The following is a 23,575-nucleotide window of genomic DNA, read 5'->3' as shown; positions in this document are numbered from 1 at the left end:
CGAAGACATGCAATCACAATTTTGCTCCTTTGCAAAGGGGATATCTCTTCCTCTTTGGTAGCCCTACGCAGACTGATCAAAGTGGTCACCCACCTGCTTACTGACCGCAAATGGTGATACTTGAACTCGGTGTTCTACTGGGAACCCTGTCTTACCAATCAGTCCACCTTTCTAGATGAACTACTTTTCTCTTAGCATTTTAAAAGGAAAGTTCTTTTCACGGAATTTATTTTCATTTATTTCATTTACTTTATTAAATCTTGATGAAAATGTCAAGACTAGTTGCAAGAGTGAGGAAAGTTAGAGGTCTTTTTAATGATCGCCTTAGCTCATCTTTGTTTTCTCTGGCATTCAAACAGGTTTTGACGTTTTCAACCTCGCATTTCTCAACTGTGATTTGGCAGATTTCAATAGAATTTTTTTTTCCTCTTTTCTACATCGATTGGCGACTCTTTAAGTGAATACTTTTTGACATGAATTCTAATAATGATTGTTAAAGGCAGTGATAATGAAGCGCCATGTTTAAACGCGTTTACAAAATATCCCAAACAAATATCTAAATCTAATAAATTTATTTTGTGGATTTTTATAAGTAGATTACTTTACGCCATTATCGTAATTGAAAAATAAATATTTAAACATTGAATAAAAAACTATCTAATAATAGATCTTTCAAACTTGAAAATAATAAATTCCAATCACACATTGTCGAAATGTTTCCAGGTATCTAGTGAAGCTTCAAATTACTATTCTTTACAATGTACAAGAAACGGAACAATTTTCAATTTATTAATTTTCCAAAAAACTCCAGAATCCATTTTCTTCGCTTGATGGCTTCAGCAGCTCGTGAGTAAGCTACGCATTGACAAGTTCCATCAAAATTCGCGCCTGCATACGTCCATCAGAACTGCGTTCGCATGGAAACGAAGCTATGTTGTGCCATTAATCCTGCAATTAATTTTTCCGAATCATACCGTGACCGTAACCATTGTCTAATGTTTAGTCATTTGACGATATTAATGTAAAATGTGCGCAAAAATAACCTAAGCGGCAAATGAAAACTATCTAATCGTAGTATATAAGGAAATTGCACCTAACCATTTCTCAAACAAGATCGTGGCTGATTCAACCACAGCAAAAATTTGCTCCGATTTCCTCTTAATTGAGATTAAACTGAATTTAATGGAAAATATTTTAAAATTTTAGTTACAAATAGCATTTGATGAGGGTCTTTTGGATGTCCTGATGGTAAGTGACAATTTGTCAAAGATCGATTTTTTTTTAGATGTTCGAGAAGATATGATATCAGTAAATAAGCATATAATTATGATCGATGATAATGATTCTTAATATTTATGTAAGCGGGAATCGATGATATTTGATTTTCATAACTATTCAGTGAGTTTTAACCTTAAAATAAAATAGCAGTAACATTTTAGTTAAAATATAGTATGATAGTTAATCGACAAATAATGAAAAGGAACCCATTAAAAAATATAAAGTTTGAACATGAACTAATATTTCGTGTTAGTTGGAATAAATTGATTAGTTCATTTCTTACAATTACTTATGTAAGATTTTGAATTTCCAAACAGAATAGTAAAAATGTTTTTGTTAAACAGTACACTGAGAAAAAAAATTTGGTTAAAACTGTCATAATATGTCAAAACTTATCGTGTTTCTGGCTGTACGGAACACCAAAAAAAGCTCGGTTACATTTAAAGAAGCGCTCTGATAGTGATTTTTGAAAACTTACAATAAAATATGGTTTTATAATATGTGATTAAAACTTAGTAAATGAGGTAAATTTTGATAATTTTATCATGAAACATTGCAGCATGCCATAAAAACCATTCATTCGGTTGATTTTTATGTCAGCCTTTAATCAGCATTAGTTTAATCCTTTTTCACAATCTTTACTACATGTGTGGTAATAAGAACTATAATTTTGAAAACCAAAATTTCTGGTAAACCGTTACTATATAAACGGAAAAATTACCAAATGAGTAGTTTAAATACGGTATACTTTAGTTTTTACTACTAGAATTGTGTCTTTATTTTACCAAAAATGTCTTTATCATACAACACGATAATTTCGACGGAATCTTTTTCTCCGTGTAATATTTATTTTAAAAATTAGCTTCGAAAATCCTAATTAATCCTAATTTGTATCGTTCGAACTATTCTGGTCTGGTTGACGATTTGTGTAAAATAAAAGGAGTTGATCGTTCTTTTTTTAACATTTATTAATAAGTGCAAAATTTGACTAGTAAACAGAATAGGAATTATAATTTTGTCAGACAATAGAATAATTGTTACCAAGCCGTACAACTTAAGAAATTCTTTTGTTCTATAAAATTTAACGTAAAATAACGCAAGTTATACTATGCTGTACAGTAGGTGATTGCTCGTGGTTAATAAAGCATTGAATGTTTATTACTTTAAGAAAAAACTTTTGTTAAAATAAATACTACAATAAATTAAAAATTAGATTTCAAATCAGAAAAAGTAATGGATTGACAAATATGTCGGATAATCGAAGTTTCATGTAATGGAAAATAATAATTATTTTGTGCTATGTACATTCTAAAAAATTACAGATCAAATTACAACAAAAAATATTGGCTCACTGGGTGCATTATTAAGTAAAGTAAAATCCATTTTATTGTAAAATACTAAAAGGTAAAATTTATTTTATTGTAAAATACTTTACTACCGTAAAATTTTATACCGCATTTAATTACTATTTGCCGCACTCAAATAATATATTTATTTAATTACAGTGATTTTTTTCAGCAAATATTTCTATAAAAATTAAGGTATATCAGGTTTTTTGTTGCGTATAATTTTACGGTTAAATGTACTGTCACGCTGAGGGCCGATACTTTTTATCGTTATTTGATGCAGAATTTTTTACAGTGTAATTATAACGAAATATAACGCATGGTATACTAAATTCGCGCAATAAATAAGCATTCTTATCTGATTGTTCAAGTCAGACGGAAGAATTAATTCCTGTAAAGCTACTATACTGTATAGTAATGACATTTCTGGTAAAATGAAACAATAATTCTAATTAATTAAACTGAAATATTCAGTATTTAAACCATTCACTCGATAATTTTTCAGTTTACATGGTATTGGCTTACTGGAAATTCTGGTTTTCAAAATTATAGTTCCTATTGCCACACATTTAGTTAAAAATACAAAACTAAGAAGTAAATTTAATCAAATAAATTATTTATCTACCGTACTTAAATATATCACGATTTATCGCCAAAATGTACCACATTTTTCAAACTTTATTACTTATTTTAAAATCATATTTTATTTTTAATCTTAGAGCAATCTCAAAGAACTTCGATAAGAATTACCCAGCTTTTTTGCCCGAAAGACAGAAAATTTTACCATATTTTAGTAGTTTTGACAATTATTTTTTCTCAACCCCAAAAAAAAATAATAACTAAGAGTGTAAGTCAGAAAGTATATGAATTATGGGGGATGTTGGATAATCTTTGTTTTAACTAAAGAATAAAAATGAGAGTGCAAGTCAGAAATGGTCATGGATTACCGATGATGCTGAATTTAGAAATAATTGTTTTATGCTTCATATCTAATTATAATGTAAAATAAAGTAAAATATTATACCGTAGATTATCACACACCGTTAATACAGCACTCTATGTAATTGCATACAATAAAAAAATTATGAAACTTTTTTTGTAAATTTAACAAAAATTGTGTGTTTGATTCTTATTTTCAGGTTAGAGTAGCTAGTGGAATAAAGACTAAAAAATATCTCTTGATATTAACTGTGCTATGTGCCTTTGTATTGATAGGTAAGTTATATTATTTTCATTTTTTGTAATGTTTTTTTGCAAAAAAATATTATATTTAATTTAATAAAAGCTTCTATTAAAGATATCAATAGCATCTTTATGAGTCATATTACATAAAACCCAGTTCTCTCAAAACTTATTGATAACAAATAAAATTTTGGGCCGCTATAAACATATGAGTTTAAATTTTGTGATATGAGCTGTGTCTGTAGCATTAGAAAAAATGTGAACGCAAGTAGAAATTTGCTGCGAATTTTTCATCACACTTGACAGTGTATAATTTTACTCAGTTGGTGTGACATCCGTCACCAATAGAAGTTGATGCTTTTCGAAATATTACGTTTATTTAACTGATTCCATTTAGGATCACCATTTATTTCAAAGAGTTCTGATTCCATACTTTAATGGTACACTGCTAGCCAACATAAGGTCTTTTAAATGAAAAAATTAGGATGAAATACTTTAAGAAAGATAACATTCTAACTCATTGTTTGGTTGTCATAAACTGTGCAAAAAAAAATTTGTTACTTGAGATGTTATAGAACTTAATGCCATTTTATGAAGATGATTGATGGGGAAAAGTATGCCATTTAGAATTAATTTTTAAGAGTTAACTTACATTTTTATAGAATATGTATAGTTTTATAACACAACCAGCATGTTAGTACACTGTGAAAAATTCCAGATCAAATTACGGTATGAAGTACTGTCACCTAGGTTGCATCGTCCATAAATTCCTTTTTACCGTGAAATCTATTTTTATGGTAAATATTATACCGTAAGTTTTACAATAACATTTATTTAAATAGAGCGGTTCAGTGATTTTATGATAACTATTACTTTGTACCACAACATGTAATACCAGCACCATGTGTGCCGGTTTTTTATACCATAATTTGATAGGATTTTTTACAGTGCACCGGAATTTTATAACAGTTTTAGTACAACATAAAATTTAAAAAAGTTTTCATTTGTGTCTATAATGTACAAAATAAAATTTATTCAATATAATTTTGTTTTACAGTTCGGAGGATTGAAAGTAAATAAAATAAGAATTGTAAATAATGTTATATAAGTCCCTTCATACCTAAATGAATTTCAATTATTCAAGCAAAATTACTGCAAAAATATAATAACTCAACTGATGCACTCATTGCGTGTCCTATAATATTCTAAATTCATGCTGGTACACTGTTAGAAATTTCTCGGAAAAAATGGTTAAATAGAAATTTATTGAATGATTATTTTACTTTATCTAATCAAAACAGTCAAATAACCATAAATAAAATGGTAATCAAACTGTAAAATTTGAGAAAAACTGTTCATTAATTGCTTTCACCTAATACAGTTAGATAACCAGAATTTTATCGCACCAACTATAACCACCTAATGAAGCTACTTAGTTCGTTTGTACTGCCTACATATCATAGTCGAGAGGACTTATCTGTCAATCTCATAACCGGCAAAACTGGAGTTCGAGTCCTAGTGTTGACGCTAAAATATTTCCTCCATTCCCTTCAACACATGAAGAATTTCCTGTGTCCGGCACTCTCCAATACCCATTACCTTACAAAAAGCCGAGCTCCAATGTCTAGTTAGATAATTTCTTTTTCCTTTAGTTTTTGAATAATGCTAGTAGTAAATGCTTAAAAAACCGTGTAGTTTTGTATTCATGGTTTTATGAGCATACTTTCTGTAAATGGTTTCAAAACCATAAAGGAAAAAAATGTTCTTTACCGTAAACTATACGGTTAATCGGATGGACAGACAGCTGCCAGTTATTTTACCATAATTTTAGAATGAAAATTTTAAAAGTGTAGAAATTAAAACAATTTTATTCAATGACATTTTTTCTTTCTTTTTCTTTTGCAGAAGGCCAAAAGCCAAAGAGGTGCCCTAGTCCATGGCGAACTTTTCGGAGTGTATGCTTTCTCTTTGCTGACAATAATAACCAGAAGTTTGAAGACGCACAATCAATATGTTTCAAACAAGGTGGCTTTTTAGCAAGCATCAGAAGCAGTCAAGAACAAGGGTTTCTAATAAAGGTGAAATTCAAAAAAAATATCACTTATTATCTTTTGAAACACCTCTGTAACTTTAGATCTTCGTTTACTTCAAGACATTTCTCCAGAATAGGCCTAAAATACCCTGGAGCAGTTAGTTTATGATAGTTCTAGTAAAATTAGAAGAGATCGTGAGGAAATCAAGTAGTGGGGTGAAACAGGGTACCTCGATTTTAACGAAATTAGTTCTGTCATTTTTTAGAGAACAAACTCTGAATTAGACTTTGCTAGCTAAAAGCAAGGACGAACCATATTGTAGTGTTGATGTTAATTAATTCCAACCTGTGTGAATAAGTTTGTTTTTCTACGTCCTCTCTCTAACGTTATCTTGTTTTTAAGCTATAATTTTTTTATTGATCACAACAGTTTTAAAAGTTATTTTTTCGTCCAGCTTATTATAAATTTGCTTAAAATTCACACACTAACAAACAAACAATAATGATTTAGTCCAATAACAAGCACTATTCTTTTCCTTTTCGATAATTTTTGCTCGTGGAGTATAACGGTACGACTCAGTTCAGTCCAGTACAATTTCGTTTATTTTTCGTTATTTGTAGCACTTTTTAGTGATTTTTTGTTATTAGATTTATTAAATGTGGTCTTACTTTATAATATAAGTATTTGCGATATAAGTAGTATATGTATTTTAATCATTTTTGACGAACAAAGCAATACAGAAATTACTTTTAAATATGCTGAAAATTATCTTTCTAACTTTGCGCTCAGTAGAAAATTTTAATTATTTCGTTCTAACTATACTAGTTGCTTTGAGTAAACATATTACACGAACAAATTTTCGATTCTTGAAAATATTTATTAATGGCGATAGGCTCTAAATTATTTTGATGAACTACTATCGTAGTAACGAAAAAATAGTTTCGTTTCTTTTGGTGTGGCAAATTATCTCGATGATTTGTCACTTTGTGCACAATTTCTATTTCATTTTTTCCCGTTATTTGTTGCTCTTTTCCCAGTTTTACATTATTAGATTTATCAAAAAACGATTGATAATTCATAATTAAAGAACCATGAAAATAAAAATAATGCGAAGCTTTACTAAACCTGACCAAAAGTTTTAATTTTAGATTTAAAAGTTCTTTTCTAGTATAAGGAAGCCGGACTTAATCATAATTTGTCAATTTTTATTGCCTACTTCAATCCTACTTCCTCTTCGCATATATATATATTTGTTCAATAGTTTAAGCAGACATAAATAAAAGCTATAATAAATATGCGATACTGTACTTCAGTCTGACTCATATGTACATACTGTCCAAGTGCGCATTAGATGTAGGTTTATTTGAGCAAACTCTTTTTTTCAACAGGTACTTAAAGGGAGTACATAAACTCAATTGATGGCATTTGAAAATAAAACAAATAGTTGGAACGAAAATTGATAAAATAATGCCTACCATAACGCAATAGAATTTACCTTTAAAGTACAAAACTCTTGTTAAGTATGTATAAATTTAATGACAAGACTAAATAAATAATAACTTCTTAATACATAAGCTTTGTATTATGAGGAATGAAAAATAGAAATCCATAAACATAATTATGCAAGTTGATCAGGTATATTCTTCAAAACTATACTATCAAAAAGTAACCTTTTTCCGGTAAATACGAATTAAATGATCTGAGTCATCCTAAGGAACTGTCAATTTTCTATCAGCTGCTACTCCTTGTTTTAACGTCAAATTGAGTTTATAACACTGAGTTTCGTTTCGTTGAGTAGGTAAATACCTAAAATTACATATTGAGTTTAGGGCAGTATATCCGCCTTCTGCACTAAATCCCAATCCTTTAAATCACCGCCAGACTACACTAAATCCAGATCCTTTAAATCAAAACCATTTGGCAATAATATTTACTTGGGTTTGGATGCAATGAGTTCAAAGATGCTTTATGCAAAATTATGAATCAAAACATGTCTTTTAAATTTTGCGCTTGTTCAAAACAAATAATTTGCTTAACATGCTTTTTGAACACAGAATATTGAAGTGATGCCATTTGTTTTGAACTAAATGTATGCTTACTTTAATTTTTGATTGGGGACACGCCTTTCTCGTATGCTTTCATTCTTTTCTTGTATGCAATTTACGTATTGATGCAATGTGCTATTTAATTTTAGTTTAGGGTTAGTCAAAGTGGATGATTTGAGTAGATCTTAATTTAATTATTAGAGAAAATAAATGAGTTTTTGTTTTGTTTTTTTTTATAATTAAAAATCATCAGAGCAAGTTTTGGTTGTATAATTTCAGGTTGAATTTTGTTTTGCTGCATGAGAAATATTACACTGAAGGAAAAAAAACGAAATTATTGTGGGGTTTATAGAAAAATGTATCTGGTTTACAATAAATAAGAAAATTTATCATTAAATAAATATTAACTTGGAATTATTAAGTGTTAAACCCGACGTAAAAAATACCCTTGAACAACGAGAAATAAATACACTACCAAAATGAAATAAGATGTGCTGAAAGAATAATTTTTATGAGGAAATTGACATCAAATATTGTATTTTAAAAAATTTCGATTTATTCGAAAAATTACTTAATTACTCTTTTAATTACTTATTTGACCCATTTTTCTCACATTTGCTTTAAACAATGGCTATATTTTTTTTGTAGCAAAGAAAAAAAAAGCTTTTCTCTAGAGATATTTAATTTTTGAGCTTTCTCGTCTTTTTTTAAGTTGACAATAAAACAAAACACGGAATAGGATGCATATAATATCACCAAGATTTACCTCAATTGTTATTAACTCATTGGGTCAAAAAATAAATTTGCTTTGAATAGTTTTTAAACTCGCGCTACCAATCAAAATTAACGAAGGCGTTCCTTTTCAGAAGAAAAATATCGAGGATAAAAGTTCAAGAAATAATTAAATATTTCAACAAAGAAAGATAAAAATCACAATTTAAAATCAAAAATCTAAATGGAAGAATCCAATTGAGTAATCCAAAATCAGAAGAAATATATTTTATACGTAACCTAAAATGTCATCTAGATAAATTAATTAGTATATATTATCAACCTGCTCGAACCATTAAGATTTCGACTTAGTACAAGACTATTCAATCATTAGTTCAATACCTATGAAAATGTATCGCGCACTGGATAAAGCTCATTTATCTTTCTTAAAAATGTCCGAAAATATTTGCGTAATAAAACAACATTTGATTATTTAATGCTTTTACAGACCATCCAAGGTATGGGATCATCTTTGCAAAGAGTGCGGTGGTTGATTGGATTGTACCAATATGATCCTACAGACAATAAAGCTTACAGGTGGTTAGATGGGAGTGTGTCAAACTTTCGGAATTGGATGCCAACGCAACCGAACTCTGTTTATGAACGATGCGCGTTATTAGATGGCAGCAACGGTTACAAATGGCGAGATGAAATTTGCTCAAATAGAGCTCTTTTTATTTGCAGAAAAGATTTGGATAAAGGTAAAAATTGAGTTTATATTATTAATGCATGCAGGTCTCTTATATTCTTCCTCAATTTATTATAATACTAAAACTGAAAGAATTATATTTATAAACCCAAAAGAAAATGTTTGTAATGAAAAATATACAGATTTTTAAGTTCCTGCTAACAGAATCAACAAACTAAATACAAACTCGTCATTCATTTGATACTGTTTATTTTTACCTATATTATTTTTATACCGTAATACTATGCCTATTTTTATACTGCTTATTGATACTGTTTTAGTACTTTTATTTTAAAGTCTTAACAGTTATGTAAAGCCAGTATGCATTTAGCAAAATGTTCAGTCATCCTCTGTTTGGCATGCATTTTTCTTTTTTAAGGATTATCTAGTATTCTCATAACCATTCGGCAGTTTCATAGATAGTCAAATATCGGGAGAATATTTCTAATCTATACGCGTTTTTTTTGTAATTTATTGTAAGAAAACTGATTTTGCCATTCAGAGGATTATACTGGTCGAAATTCGACTTTCCACAAGCTTAATTGACAGCTCTTGCTTGATCATTTTTAGAACAAATCAAATGTTTAAACTGAACTCTGAGTACAACAATAAAATATGCTACGTTGAATGGAATAAAGTTAGTCATAGTCCAATTTAGCTCTAATTCTGAACAAGATGCGTTAAAAGAGTTTGGTGACTGGTCCACAGATGAATAACCTGGAAGATTAAGATTTTTGAGCTCACGTAGACGCGGCAAGAAAAATTACAACTTGGGATCCCTGGCTCCTAAATTACGACAGTTAAGTGAAACTGTGCTTTGCGTTAAAATTATTAACTCAGTCAGTGTGCGAAAGCTAAGTAAAGTTCTCAGAATAAATGCGCACCATTAAGTTTGGTGAGAGATTTTATTTTTATTTTATAACCATCGTGGAACAGCCGACCCAATTTTTGGGTTTACGACTACTATTGTTCAACTCCGCAGCCTTGTAATTTTTAACCGATCCAGAAGACAAAAAAACTCCTGGATCAATACCCCCAGAAGTATGATTTGTTATGGAAACATGGAGGAGTTTATGACTCTACAGATTTAACGTGCATCAGTCACCATTTTATTACACGGGGAGTCTTCGACCGGCTGGGATCGAACCCACGACTTTCTGGACATGGGTCCAGTGCCCTACCAATCAGGTTATCACGGTTTTTGGTTATAGATTGGAAAAAACAGCGAATATTGTGTAAAATTGCGTTTCTGAGTAATTTAAAAGCTTAAAGGACAGATATGTGTCTTCAGACATTGCATATATCCAACAGAATAGCGGGAATAAAAGCGACGGATAAAAGAAATCACGGAAAAAGCACCAAAATACCGGGAAAAAGGGCCAGAAAAAAAGCCCTTTTAACAAAAACTTTTAACGTCTAATTCGATTCGAGGCGTTGATCCCAAATCCAATGTAATTAAATATTATACATATTTGATTTTAATCAGGTATTTCTAAAATAAATTAAGATAAAAAGAAAACATTTGAAGTTCACAGAAAAAAACTTTTCATACTTAACAGATTTTTAATAGCAAATACAGTTTTATAATGTATAAAAGAATTGCTATAAATAATGTAACAATCAACAATAGCCCACCATAGGCTATTTTAATTAGTTAAAAATATTTGCAAAAACAATAAAATATTTCACTTTAATGCATTTTTTAAAAAAACTGCTAATTTGGTAAAAGTGTTTTATGTACATTATTAGATCACAATACAATAAATTTAATTATTGAAATTTAAGTAATGTCATAGCTGCTTACGAATCCTAATCCTTTTTTTTAAATAATATGAAGTGGGGAAAGTGTCTTTCAGTAAACTTCAAATAAAGCCTTACATATTAATTAATTTTCAAAAAAAAAAATTATTCGTCAAAGTTTTTTAATACATTAAATTCTGTCTCTATCGCCCAAATTGAATCAGATGTTGAATTCATTCAGATCAACAACTTAACATTTAACAAGATCTTTTTTCCGGTACTTTTCAGGGACTTTTCTTTCGGCAACTCTTTTTTTCCATCCACCGATACAACAACAACATCTTCAGCAATGCCTGTATCGCCGATCTGTTTTAAAAGCCTTAAATACAACCTATTTGAAAAGAATGTTGTTGCTAATACACTTCCGAACTTTGCTAGCACATCTTGTAATTAGTGCGATTTCATGCATGGTACAAATATTGCATGTATAGATAATACTAAATTGAATGTAAGTTATTAAAATTTCCAAGAGTAGAAAAATTCATAGATATTTGTAGCTTGTTTCATGAAATTATTGTTTGAATCATCCTGTTTATAAATCCATTTTAATATCATTAGGTACATTATATACTGACACTTCTAAATCCCAAATTGAACTGTTTCAACTTTCCTCTAAAATTTTTCTATTTCTTTACAGAGGGCTCTATGAACTGTTTTAAAGGTCACCCACCAAGTAATCAGATCCTGGAAAAGAAAGGAATTAGCGTTACAGAATGCTTAGAGCACTGTCGTGGCCTTGGATTTCCCTTGGCAGGTACCATACCAGATAAATGCTTCTGTCTACAGAAGGATAATCTTAACAATTTGCCGATTGCCGAAAGGATGGAATGTAATGGAATTTGCCAGAATCAACATTGTGGCAACAAAGACTTCGTTACAATCTATAACCTAAGTAATTATTTTTCTTTCTTCTGGTTTTTCAAGTAGATAGATTGAAAGTTAAAATTAAGTAATACTCTAGTTATTTGTCATTGCAAATAAGAGTCTGGGTACCAATAATTAAGATAACAAAAGTCTTAAGATAAAGGCGTCTTAATGATGTAAATGAATGCACACATCCGGCAACAAATTCGAGTTACGACAACTTTAAAGTATTTACTTTAATTATATTTTAAAATATTCCTCGTCTTTGACATTTCTTGTTTGTACTTAGTTCGTGGTTTTAGCAGCAATGTGATTCAAGATTTGACTACTTTATTTTATGCTCAAGTAGATAGATTGAAATTTAAAAATAAGTAATACTCTGGTTATTTGTTATTACAACTAAGAATCTGAGTACTAATAATTAAGATAACGGAAGTCTTAAGTAAATTAATGATAACGGAATTCTTAAGGTAAAGGCACCATAATGATGTAAATGAATACACAGATCCGGCAACAAATTCGAGTTACGACAACTTTAAAATATTTACTTTAATTATATTTTAAAATATTCCTCGTCTTTGACATTTCTTGTTTGTACTTAGTTCGTGGTTTTAGCAGCAATGTGATTCAAGATTTGACTACTTTATTTTATGCTCAAGTAGATAGATTGAAATTTAAAAATAAGTAATACTCTGGTTATTTGTTATTACAACTAAGAATCTGGGTACTAATAATTAAGATAACGGAAGTCTTAAGTAAATTAATGATAACGGAATTCTTAAGGTAAAGGCACCATAATGATGTAAATGAATACACAGATCCGGCAACAAATTCGAGTTAAGACAACTTTAAAATATTTACTTTAATTTTATTTTAAAATATTCCTTGTCTCTTGCATTTCTTGTTTGTACTTAGTTCGTGGTTTTAGCAACAATGTACTTCAAGGTTTGAGTACTTTATTTTCATTTTCTAAAATAAAGGGTTAAAATATCAATCTTTAAGTCTAAAAAGGATATATTTTGAATAATTTTATAATAAGACACTGTTAGAAAAAGTGTTACACTGGGATAAACGCTTAATCAATTCCGAGCAATCCATTGTGTAATCATTGCAACAAATCCTTTACATTGTTACTCATCGTGACTTTACACACACTGTTAAATATTTTGCAACATATTGAACCATAATATCGTTATAATTTACTAACAATGTACTTCAAGGTTTGAGTACTTTATTTTCATTTTCTAAAATGAAGGGTTAAAATATCAATCTTTAAGCCTAAAAAAGAGATATTTTAAATAATTTTATAACAAGACACAGTTAGAAATAGTGTTACACTGGGATAAACGCTTAAGCAATTCCGAGCAATCCATTGTATAATCATTGTAACAAATCCTCTATATCGTTACTCATTGTGACTTTACACACACTTTTAAATATTTTGCAGCATATTTAACCATAGTATCGTTATAATTTACTGCAACTATAATACGGCGCTAAGTTGGACTAAACAAACTTGCAGATTAATCCTTCTTAAATTTGATTACACTAAATTATGTTTAAACTTGAAAGGAGACGTGATAGATTTTTACTATTTGATAAGGTTTCAGCAAATTTGCAGTAATTATTTTTTGTAATTGTAAGCTTATTTTTCTCTAAATTTATCTCGATTTTAACAGCATTGCAGCAAGAGGTCAAAACCCTTTGCTTAATAAATATCTCAGTTATGTTCAAAATAGAACACTATACTAAACACACAGGCCGAAATCAACAGTCATTTCTCTTATTCTTTATATTTCTTAAATTTTAATTGCAGAAAACATTCTCTAATATTTTTCAAAAAATTTTTGTTAAAACAAACGACTTAGCTAGTCAAGTTTAAGATTGTATAAACTTCGTAAATTTGTTTGATGATATTATCAGTAAAAGCTATTTGTGAGTTTAAAAGAGGGCAGGTGTCTATACGACAAAATAGCGTGACAGAAGTGTCTGACATTTCAAAACAACTTATTTTATTTCATTTTATCTTATTTTATAACCGTCGTTGAACAGTCGATCCAATTTGGGATATACGACTACTAATGTTCAACTCCGTAGCCTCGTTATTTTGAACCAATCCAGAAGACAAGAAAATTCCTGGATCAGTACCCCTAGAGGCATGATTTGTAATGAGAACATGGAGGACTTTATGACCAGACAGATTTAACGTGAATCAGTCATCATTTACTACATGAGGAGTCTTCGGTTGGCTGGATCAAACCCACCACCTCTTGGACATGGGCTCAGTGCCCTACCAACCAGGCCATCCCCGCCCTTACTTATTTTATCGAATTAAAGTGTAATGAGAGCATTTACAGCATTTTATAGCACCTCCGCATCATCTCCTCCACTGCGTGGGGCTTTTGAAAAGGAGGACCTTATAATTACATCTCTTATTGTATATGACTTTTTGAGAATTCACGACCTCCTGGACGTAGTCTAGCTTGCAGCTAGACCTTGAGGAATAAGCCACATACACATAGAGGGAACATATATCTAAGAAAATTGCAAAACGTGATAAAAGAAAATTGAAACGGATTATGAAGAAAAATATTTAAATCAGACTGTTTGACAACTCTACAAACTACGATGGATCAATTCAAACTGAAATGAAAACATCTCACATGAAAATTCGAAGGTAAATAAAATTTGTTTGGCTTGAACGTAAACGAAACACTTATTATTAAATAAAGTAATTTGAGATCGTTTGCGTAAAGTGGTAGTATAAAACCATCAAGGAATAGCAATAACCCAATAGGTCCAATGGTCACACAATTTGACGTAAACACTGAACATATTGGCCTTACCAAATATGAAATAAAATGGACATCAGAAAAATAAAGATTAATAATAATGACTTGTAATATCTTAATATTGGGTGTACAAATTAGTTCGGTCCATTTTTTGTGGTCAAAAATGAATTTATTTCAGAACAAAATGAATGAGCAGATTAATCAAAGTATGGTCCATCACTGGCTACTACTTTTTTCCGCCTCTCAGACAATTTTCGAATTCCATCTCGAAAAAATGGCTCGTCTTTTGAGGCGATCCAAGTTAGGAACCAATTTTCGATTTCTCCGAAAGAAGTGAATCGGTGACCTGCCAAATCGAGCTGCATCCGTTGGAACAACCAGTAATCAAAAGGAGCAATGTCCGGTGAATACTGCGGGTGTGGTAAAATATCCCCCTTGAGAGTTTCCAAATACTTTTTCACGACTTTGCGACATGAGGCCGACCGTTATCATGCAGAAAAATATCTTTGTCGTGTCTTTGCTCATATTCTGGCCGATTTTCTCGTAATGCACTGTTCAAACAAATAAATTGTAGCCTATACCGATCGCCCGTAATGGAATCGCCAGGTTGTAGCAGCTCATAGTATACAACATTATTCACCATTCGCCATTCTTGAAACGTCGAAACCATTTCCATCAGTTGGAGCATTGTCACCATAAACTTCTACAAGCATTCGATGCTCTTCAGCTGCACTTTTCGTTCAATTAGAGCAGAAACATAAAACCTCCCGCAAATGCTGCTTAGTTATCCCAAAATTTGACATATTCAACAAAGTAAAAAACAAGGGTTTTGTATGAAACTCAAAGTGATATAAACTGAATAATATTGACAGATGTCTAACCTCTCTGAAACCGCCGAAACCAACTGTCACTTTGAAACATTCATAACAGCTAGAGGCATATTTTAAAAACGGACCGAGCTAATTTGTACTCCCAATACAAGCATAGAATTTATCTTAACCACTAATGTTTTCAATTAAAAGCAAATATGTGTCCCAAAACTGCAAAATGTACTCACCGCATACAAGAGAAATAAATCTACCAGACGAAAAAGGAGACAATTTAAAATGGTATATTCACACGTTCTTTAATTCAGCTCAATATTATTTACATCACGCTCACAATTTTTACCAATAAAACACGCTTTTTTTCACACAATTTAAAGAAAAGACATGCCCAAATATAATGGGTGACAAGAGTAAGAATTTGCAATGAAGCGTAATACAATATAAAAGATAAATTTAAAGGGTGATAAGAAGATAAATGCAAATTGAACACTCAAGTTGAAATAGTCTGTGATTTCTATAGAAAATTCAAAGGTATAAAAAATAGACGTAAAGGACATTTTTATTACTGTAATTTATAGCGATTTGAGGATTTTATCAAATATTTTAGCCAAAGAAAAAGGATGTAAAAAAAAGTAATTAATTCCCTGGATACCGGCCAAAGTCCACATCTCAGAGAAGAAATGGAAGAAGATACACCAATACGAGTTAGTCAGAGAGTGTGTGTGTGACAATATTCAGAAAATTCATTGACTGAGAAAAATCCAGACAAGCCATAACCAATTAACCTTCAAGAAGCAGATGATTAAGTTTGGATAAGTAAGCTCCCAAAAAATTATATAAGAAAAGAAAATAACGATTGTGTAATTAATTAGCAATTTTGTGAAAAACAAACTCATACAACACTTTCAATGACACCCTCTTCTAAAAAGCGGCAAGGCACCAAAGGCGAGAAGAAGAAGGGTGTTTCTCCCCCACAAGAAATTTAATATCAGACCACTTCGTGCAATGACCATTGACCAGTAGTGAAGGGCGGATCGAAAGTTAAGATTCTTTTCGAAGAAAAAAAGGGAAATGTTTGCCAGACTAATTATAATCTACTAGTGGGCTGCGCCCCCTGCTCGCTAACGCTCGCCATCTCCCGAAAATTGTATACGCAATCTTATGTGGTTTGCTTCGCAAACCAAGCTCGCTTCGCTCGCTACTAACTTAGGTACATTGCAAATGCACAAAATTCTAAGAATTCAAAACAATCATTCAAATCCATATAAAAACTTTTTTTAGTAAATACTAAGTCATTAAAATAAATTTGAATTCAAATAAATGACATGTAATTCGTTAAACCAATTAGAAATGTGCTACAGTATAATTCGTGATATAAATCAAAAATCGTCAAATAAATTCGTAATATATAAATTCGTGAAAAAAATGCGCTTTCGACAAAATACTAAAATAGAGATCTATCGACAAAGATTACTCACTTATGCCTAGCTTAATAGTATGAGATTGCCGCAGCTGATGCTCTCTGGTTATTACAGTTTCCGTTTTTAAAAGTGCTACATGTTGAGCCACCTCAGCTAGATTTGGCATGTGACATTTTTAGCGGCCATCATTGGTCGATTCGCAGTATAAGAGAAATAGTAACGTAAACAAAACAAAGCAAACGTTGCCATCGGCGGAAAAAAAATACAGCCAAAATTTGGGAGCCTAAATTCGTGAAAAAAAAGCGCTTTCTACAAAATACTAAAATAGAGATCCATCGGCAAAGACTACTCACTTCTGCCTAGCTTAATAGTATTAGATTGCCATAGCTGATGCTCTCTGGTTATTACAGTTTCCGTTTTTAAAAGCGCTACATGTTGAGCCACCTCAGCTAGATTTGGCATGTGACATTTTTAACGGCAATCATTGGTCGATTCGCCGTGTAACAGAAACAGTAACGTAAACAAAACAAAGTAAACGTTGCCACCGGCGGAAAAGAAATACAGCCAAAATTTGGGAGCCACGTAAGTGAATTATATATATTAGATGTTTTACGTTTAAATTAGGAAAAAAATTCCCTTAATTAATGAAAATTACTTGAAAATTTCACACAGAATTAACTCAAACTGTTATAAAACTAGAGATAATTAAAGATTTAAAAAATTTTTTTACATTTAAAAACATTAAAACATGTCAAACCATAATATTGTGCAATTTTGCTGAAACCATTACACGGTACCAGTTTAGGCAATATATTCTATTTTCTCAAATACTATGACCAAGACATCATTCAACTTATCACTTTGCTAAGATTGGAGTAAATATGTTCCATATTATGGTTCGAATTGCAAATATTACGATTTTATCTAGTGCCCAAAATAGAACAGTATGCTGAATCATATATTGATTCCATTAATCTTTCTTACTGAAACTCTTCAAAATTTTGAAACGTATTGATATGTAACACACTGTTAGAATTTCATTCTAAAATAACGGCAAAATAACCGGCAGCAGTTTGTCCATCCAATTAGCCGTAAAGTTTAAGGTAAACAACGTATTTGACCTTTACGGTTTTGAAACCGTTTACAACTAGTATGACTAAAAAGACATGAACACTCAACTACATATTTTTTAATCATTCACAACTAGCATGGTTTCAAAACCATAAAAAAGAAATTTAACTGGCCATTAAAGCTAGGCTTTTCGTTTGGTAATAGGCATTAAAGTTGTGGTTGAGTTGTGCTTTATTGACTGAACCGTGGAATGTGGCTTAATTGGTTAATCTGGTTGTTTCAGCAATCGTAAAAGATGGAAAATACTAGACTTTTTGTGTTTTGTGTGGTGCTGCCACCTATGCGTGAATTAGAGTACCATATTCTAGCAGTCCAGGGTCACAAACTAGAGAGCGCAGGATACTATAAACTCATCGTGTGTTTAAGGAAATGGGGGAAATATTGTGATATCAACGCTGAGACTTGAAACCCCGTTCTGTCGGTCATGGGATTGACAGATTCGGCTCTCGTCTCTCATATGTACCCATCTGCAAGGAATTAAGTAGCTTCATTTCGTGGGCCTAGCTGGTGCGGATAAAATTCTGATATTAAGTGAAAACAGTTAATAAACTCTTTTTCTCTCAGTTAAGAGTTTGAATACCCTTTTGTTATGTTTATTTTACTGCTTTGTTTAAATATGGTAAAATAACATTGAAACAAATTGTTATTTAACCATTTTTTCTGTGGAATGTTCAACAATGCACTTCACATTTACAACAATACTGAACTGAATCAAATAATCGTGGAAATTTTTCCTTTTTAATCATGATTTCTTGATTCTTCAATTTGAACGGTAAAATGGTCCAATTTAATATCAAACTAAAGCTTCAGATTATTTTCATGATATTATGGTTCAATGTTGAACCGAATTTTCAAAGTGCATTGCGTAAAATTATAGTCATATTACTGCTTCTTTTTCCAGCTTTTTACTCAGATACTGCTGAATCTTGCGAAGATCTTTCCCAACTTGGTCTTTCGAATCCGAGTACTTACGTCACTAAATCAGGAGAGGAAGAGAAGCTTCAAAACTGTTTCAGTGATGGTATATTTATGTGCTATTATGTATAACATTAGATCTTTTAATTTAAACTATATCAGAAAACATCATGACAGCTTCTAATGCAAAATTTTGATTTCATTTTAAACATAAATTCTAATTAACACCATGATAAATTAATAATCAATTTTGAATGAATATAAATATTGTTTTTTTTCTGCTTGAAATTGCATTTCAAAACTTGAATAAACTGAATCACATGAAATTTATGTGTTTTCAAAACCTTAACTAAATAGATATATTTCATGCACTTAAAAGTAAGTATATATTATTCTTGAAAGTTAACAAATTTTGTATGTCTTTTACGTCTTTGCAATTTTTTTAAAGTTTTTTTCAGGTATTCTTCCATTGATGGGCTACATCTGCTAGAGAATCCTTTCTTGTTCCTAAGTTTACTTCATACTAAGTAAGATTATATTGAATTTCTTAAAAACATTAACAAACAGTTTGTTTTAGTGTTGATTAAAAATCAAACTTAAAAACTATTAAAGCAAAGAATGGCAATTTTATGAAGTCTAAATCAAATCTTTTAAAAAAAGATTATTTTTCTTCTGCTCTTCTGCCTAAACTTTTGGGACTATATTTTCCAGGTTGTGGCTATCCCCCCCCACCCTTATTTTGAGGTTTAAGAATCTAATGTGTTGAAAAAAGATCTGTTCATTCCGCGGAAGTATTTTTTGTGTCTGATTTTGTAACTAAATATATCATCTGCCCTATTTAGCCAGAATATTTAAAGTTATTCCGTAGAACCATTGAGTTTTGAAAATCCGAGTATTAGATAAAAAGTTAATCGATGTGCGTTTTTTTTTTCTTTGTGCGTTGTACTTTTTTGAACTTTGTATAAAAGTTTAAATTGAACCTGTTGCAAATGAGTAGAATACATAATATTTTGAACTAAAGCGCATGGATGATACACCCTTTTGAAAACATTGAATCAAGCCTTTTTATTTGAGCAGTTTAAAATTTTAATGATCACTCAGACCTTTTCAGAAGTCAGAGTTTAACATTTTATTAATAAAAAATTTTACTGAAACTATCAACAATAATTATTCACAGCTCATTAAATTTTTAAATCAATCAAATTATAATATAGTAGCTATTATTAATTCGTTCTGATTTATTCAATACGTTAAACTTAAATAAATGTGACGCTTACATTAAATTAGTTTTAAATGCAAAATATTACTGTTTATATTAATAAGATCTAGAAATAATTTCTTTGGAAAAATATACGTTTATAATAGTATAAGATTGAAAGTATTTTAAATAGATAAAACTTTTAAAACTAACTCCAAAACGCGCAACTATTTCAAGTAATATTTGCTTTAAATATTATTTTTGGCGTAATTGCTTAAAAAAATTAAAGTAATTCTTTTAATTTATTGAAAATTTTAAATTAATATCTCCATTACTTTTTTATCATGATATTGTTAAATAGAAAAAAATTACTTCTGTAAACTTGAGGAAACATCAAATCAATATCGGTGACAGCAATTAACGCGAAATTGTGTTTTTTGTTACGATTGGTGACAATAGCAATCACGTTTATTACCGAAAAAAATAAGTTTTAAAAACTTTTTTGTTTTCAAAGATAAGTCGCTTTTATTTGCTTTCGTGTTTTCATTCTCTCAATTTATTGTTCTTTTTTTCATATTAAACTTTATCTACGTAAAACAGGAAATAAATACAATTAACAACAGTTTTAATTTATAGTAGTTTGTCAATAAATTTAAAATATGTATTATAAACTAACATAATGAAGAGAAAAAACACATTAAGGTGATGATGTGCTTCTCTAGTATTCTCTAAATTGAAAACAAGGTTTTCTTTCTCATTTGTCATTTAAATAATTCATCTAAAATGTAACTGCTTGAAGTTTGCTAACTAAACGAAAGGCCAGCAATATTTAAAGTATAATACCATTGACAATAAAATACTGTTAGTATTAAACTCTCCGTGCGAATGCAAAAGGCTCAACATTTCAGCTAAATCAAATCATGTATCAAATATTGTTAAGAAATTAGCACTATTCTTACTTGTTGCTCTTTATTTCGAATAAGCAATTTTCTAGAAACGATACCAACCTACACTATATTTCAGTATTGACTAAATTTTACTAATAAAAAATCGCTAATTTTAAGAAGACAATGTGCCTGCAGATTTTGAAATGAGTTTATAAACATAAATATTAATAGATAAGTAGACGGTTTCAAACGAAAATAAGAGTTTATATTGAACTAGCTGAATACTTGATCTTCGTACGGGAAACAAAGAAAATAATTAATAAATCAGTACTGAATGAAATTGCGCACAAAACTGAAAGTTATATACCGACACAATTAATAAAGCTAAACAATTCTTTTTTTTTTAAATTATTATTATTCGTTGTCCTTCTCGGTGACTTTACCTTAATAAAATAAACGGAACACGTTTTCAGAAGTTCATTCCGCTAAAATAAAGATTGTTTATATTCAGTTTTATTTAGATAAATGTTGTTGCTTAAGGCCAACTCATGATAGTCAGAACTTACCACATTTAAGCAATATCCTCCTATAAGTAACGAAAAAACAAATTTTCCACACCATTCAGTGGAATATTTAAAATTACGTCTAATACTTTCATCAATGAACGAAAGAAAGCTGTTTTACCTTCTTTGTAAGAAAACTTTTAAAAAATGAGGACATGAAATGGCCAAATAAACTGGCCAAATCATCAAAATAAAGTAAATCATTTGAGAAACATGTTAAGTTTTCTTTTTCATTATTTTATAGCAGGTCTATAAGAGAATTATAAAATTATTTGGGTTAATGGTTAAAAAGGTATGGTGACCCCTGCTATAAGTTTTTTATTTAACTTCAGAAACCATCAATCTGTATCGCTAATATTATTTTAAGTGATTTATTTTTTCATTTCATAAACAACTATGACTGACTACAGAGGACTCTTAGAATAGAAAAAAATATGCTTTATTTAAACATAAATTGATTAAGTTTGGTGGGAAAATTAATCAATTAGACGTTTTTTTTAATTAGATGTAGCGCATAAAAGCCGCCACTACAACAACTTATATAATAAGAAGCTAATAACGTGTTTACAACACACGAGTATGTTTTTACTCATCAAAACATGCTGTTTAAATATTACAGAGACACTCTCAAGATAAATTCAAGACTGCAAACAACTATTATTGTTAGGCTATAAAATATTGTTTTTCTTTCCGTAGATAATCAAAACAAATATAGCTTTAATATAATGTCTACGTCAAATGAAATTTTAATTAAATCTATCACACTATAATTAATCAATTAAAAATATGTTGAACTCATATATTACACTATAATATGAATTAAAAATAAGTTGTAATATTTGAATAATTTTTTTCTCAACATAATCCGAGAATAAACAGAACACAAATACGCAATTGTCCGTTTTAATATTATAAAACACACTTTAATTATCTTTAACTACTTAAGACGAAGACTTGGTATAATTTCGTGCTTTGCAGTTTTGCTTCCAAAATGATATTAACGTATCCCAATATTGTGTAAAAGCAATTTGTCTAACCATATATATTCAGCGATATCACATATTTCGGATTAAATGAATAAAATAAAATAAATTAATATATCTTACGTTGTTCCAAATTATCTATTAATGTTTCGCCATTCCAGTAATTTCTCTTAGAATTTATTTTATCCAAATTGCTATATTTGTCACTAGAACTTTATAATTAAATAATAAAATTAAAATACTTAATTGTACTGCAATTTAATATGCAATATATATGTCACATATTTCGGATTAAATGAATAAAATAAAATAAATTAATGTATCTTACGTTGTTCCAAATTATCTATTAATGTTTTGCCATTCCAGTAATTTCTCTTAGAATTTATTTTATCCAAATTGCTATATTTGGCACTAGAACTTTGTAATTAAATAATAAAATTGAAATACTTTATTGTACTGCAATTTAATATGCAATATATATATGTAAGTCTTATAATTTTTAATTACAATTTTCTTGCTCTCTGATATCTTGGAACAATTTCAGATATAATAAATCAGATATTTTTGTTATTATTTTATTTTCAAAGTACTATAAATAAATGAAATATTAATTATAAAAGAATGTAAGTAATTTTATAAATTGTTTATAGATTTATATAATTATTTTTAAGAGTGCCTACGTGAGTTACAATCTCTTATTCATTCTTTTCTTTTTCAGGTTCAAGAACGAGAAAATTTTATAAATGTTGCTTACCGTCGCATATTACATTAATTAATTCCTAAAATAAATTATTTTTGTGTGTAACAATGTAATTATGTGTTTACTTGCGTTATAAATTTTATTGATTCAA

At 29.8% G+C, this 23,575-nt stretch overlaps 2 protein-coding genes across 4 annotated transcripts in view; one reads left to right on the top strand and one right to left on the bottom strand.

The window, feature by feature from the left end:
• The window catches only part of LOC107457444 (uncharacterized), a 49,331-nt gene extending 27,457 nt beyond the window's left edge, over window positions 1-21,874 (bottom strand). The window contains exon 1 of one of the 2 annotated variants that reach the window (XM_071177645.2): window positions 21,745-21,874. In XM_071177645.2, the coding sequence (XP_071033746.2) occupies window positions 21,745-21,749 (5 nt within the window). In that variant the 5' untranslated portion in view covers window positions 21,750-21,874. Of the gene's footprint in view, window positions 1-15,856; window positions 15,877-21,744 lie in introns of those variants that run through there. The other variant, XM_087157475.1, reaches the window with a different exon arrangement.
• LOC107457445 (uncharacterized) overlaps window positions 1-23,575 on the top strand; it is an 82,604-nt gene extending 59,029 nt beyond the window's left edge. Inside the window, exons 1-7 of one of the 2 annotated variants that reach the window (XM_087157473.1) lie at window positions 1,033-1,248; window positions 3,764-3,839; window positions 5,712-5,884; window positions 9,104-9,356; window positions 11,781-12,035; window positions 19,080-19,620; window positions 23,443-23,575. In XM_087157473.1, coding sequence (XP_087013599.1) covers window positions 1,246-1,248; window positions 3,764-3,839; window positions 5,712-5,884; window positions 9,104-9,356; window positions 11,781-12,035; window positions 19,080-19,225 — 906 coding nt within the window. In that variant the 5' untranslated portion in view covers window positions 1,033-1,245 and the 3' untranslated portion in view covers window positions 19,226-19,620; window positions 23,443-23,575. Of the gene's footprint in view, window positions 1-1,032; window positions 1,249-3,763; window positions 3,840-5,711; window positions 5,885-9,103; window positions 9,357-11,780; window positions 12,036-19,079; window positions 19,621-23,442 lie in introns of those variants that run through there. The other variant, XM_087157472.1, reaches the window with a different exon arrangement.

This window comes from Parasteatoda tepidariorum, chromosome 2 (assembly GCF_982258835.1).
Source record: "Parasteatoda tepidariorum strain Cologne lab strain chromosome 2, Ptep-v5.0, whole genome shotgun sequence".
Classification (NCBI taxonomy): Eukaryota; Metazoa; Arthropoda; class Arachnida; order Araneae; family Theridiidae; genus Parasteatoda; species Parasteatoda tepidariorum.
This window is presented reverse-complemented; position numbering and strand designations above follow the sequence as displayed.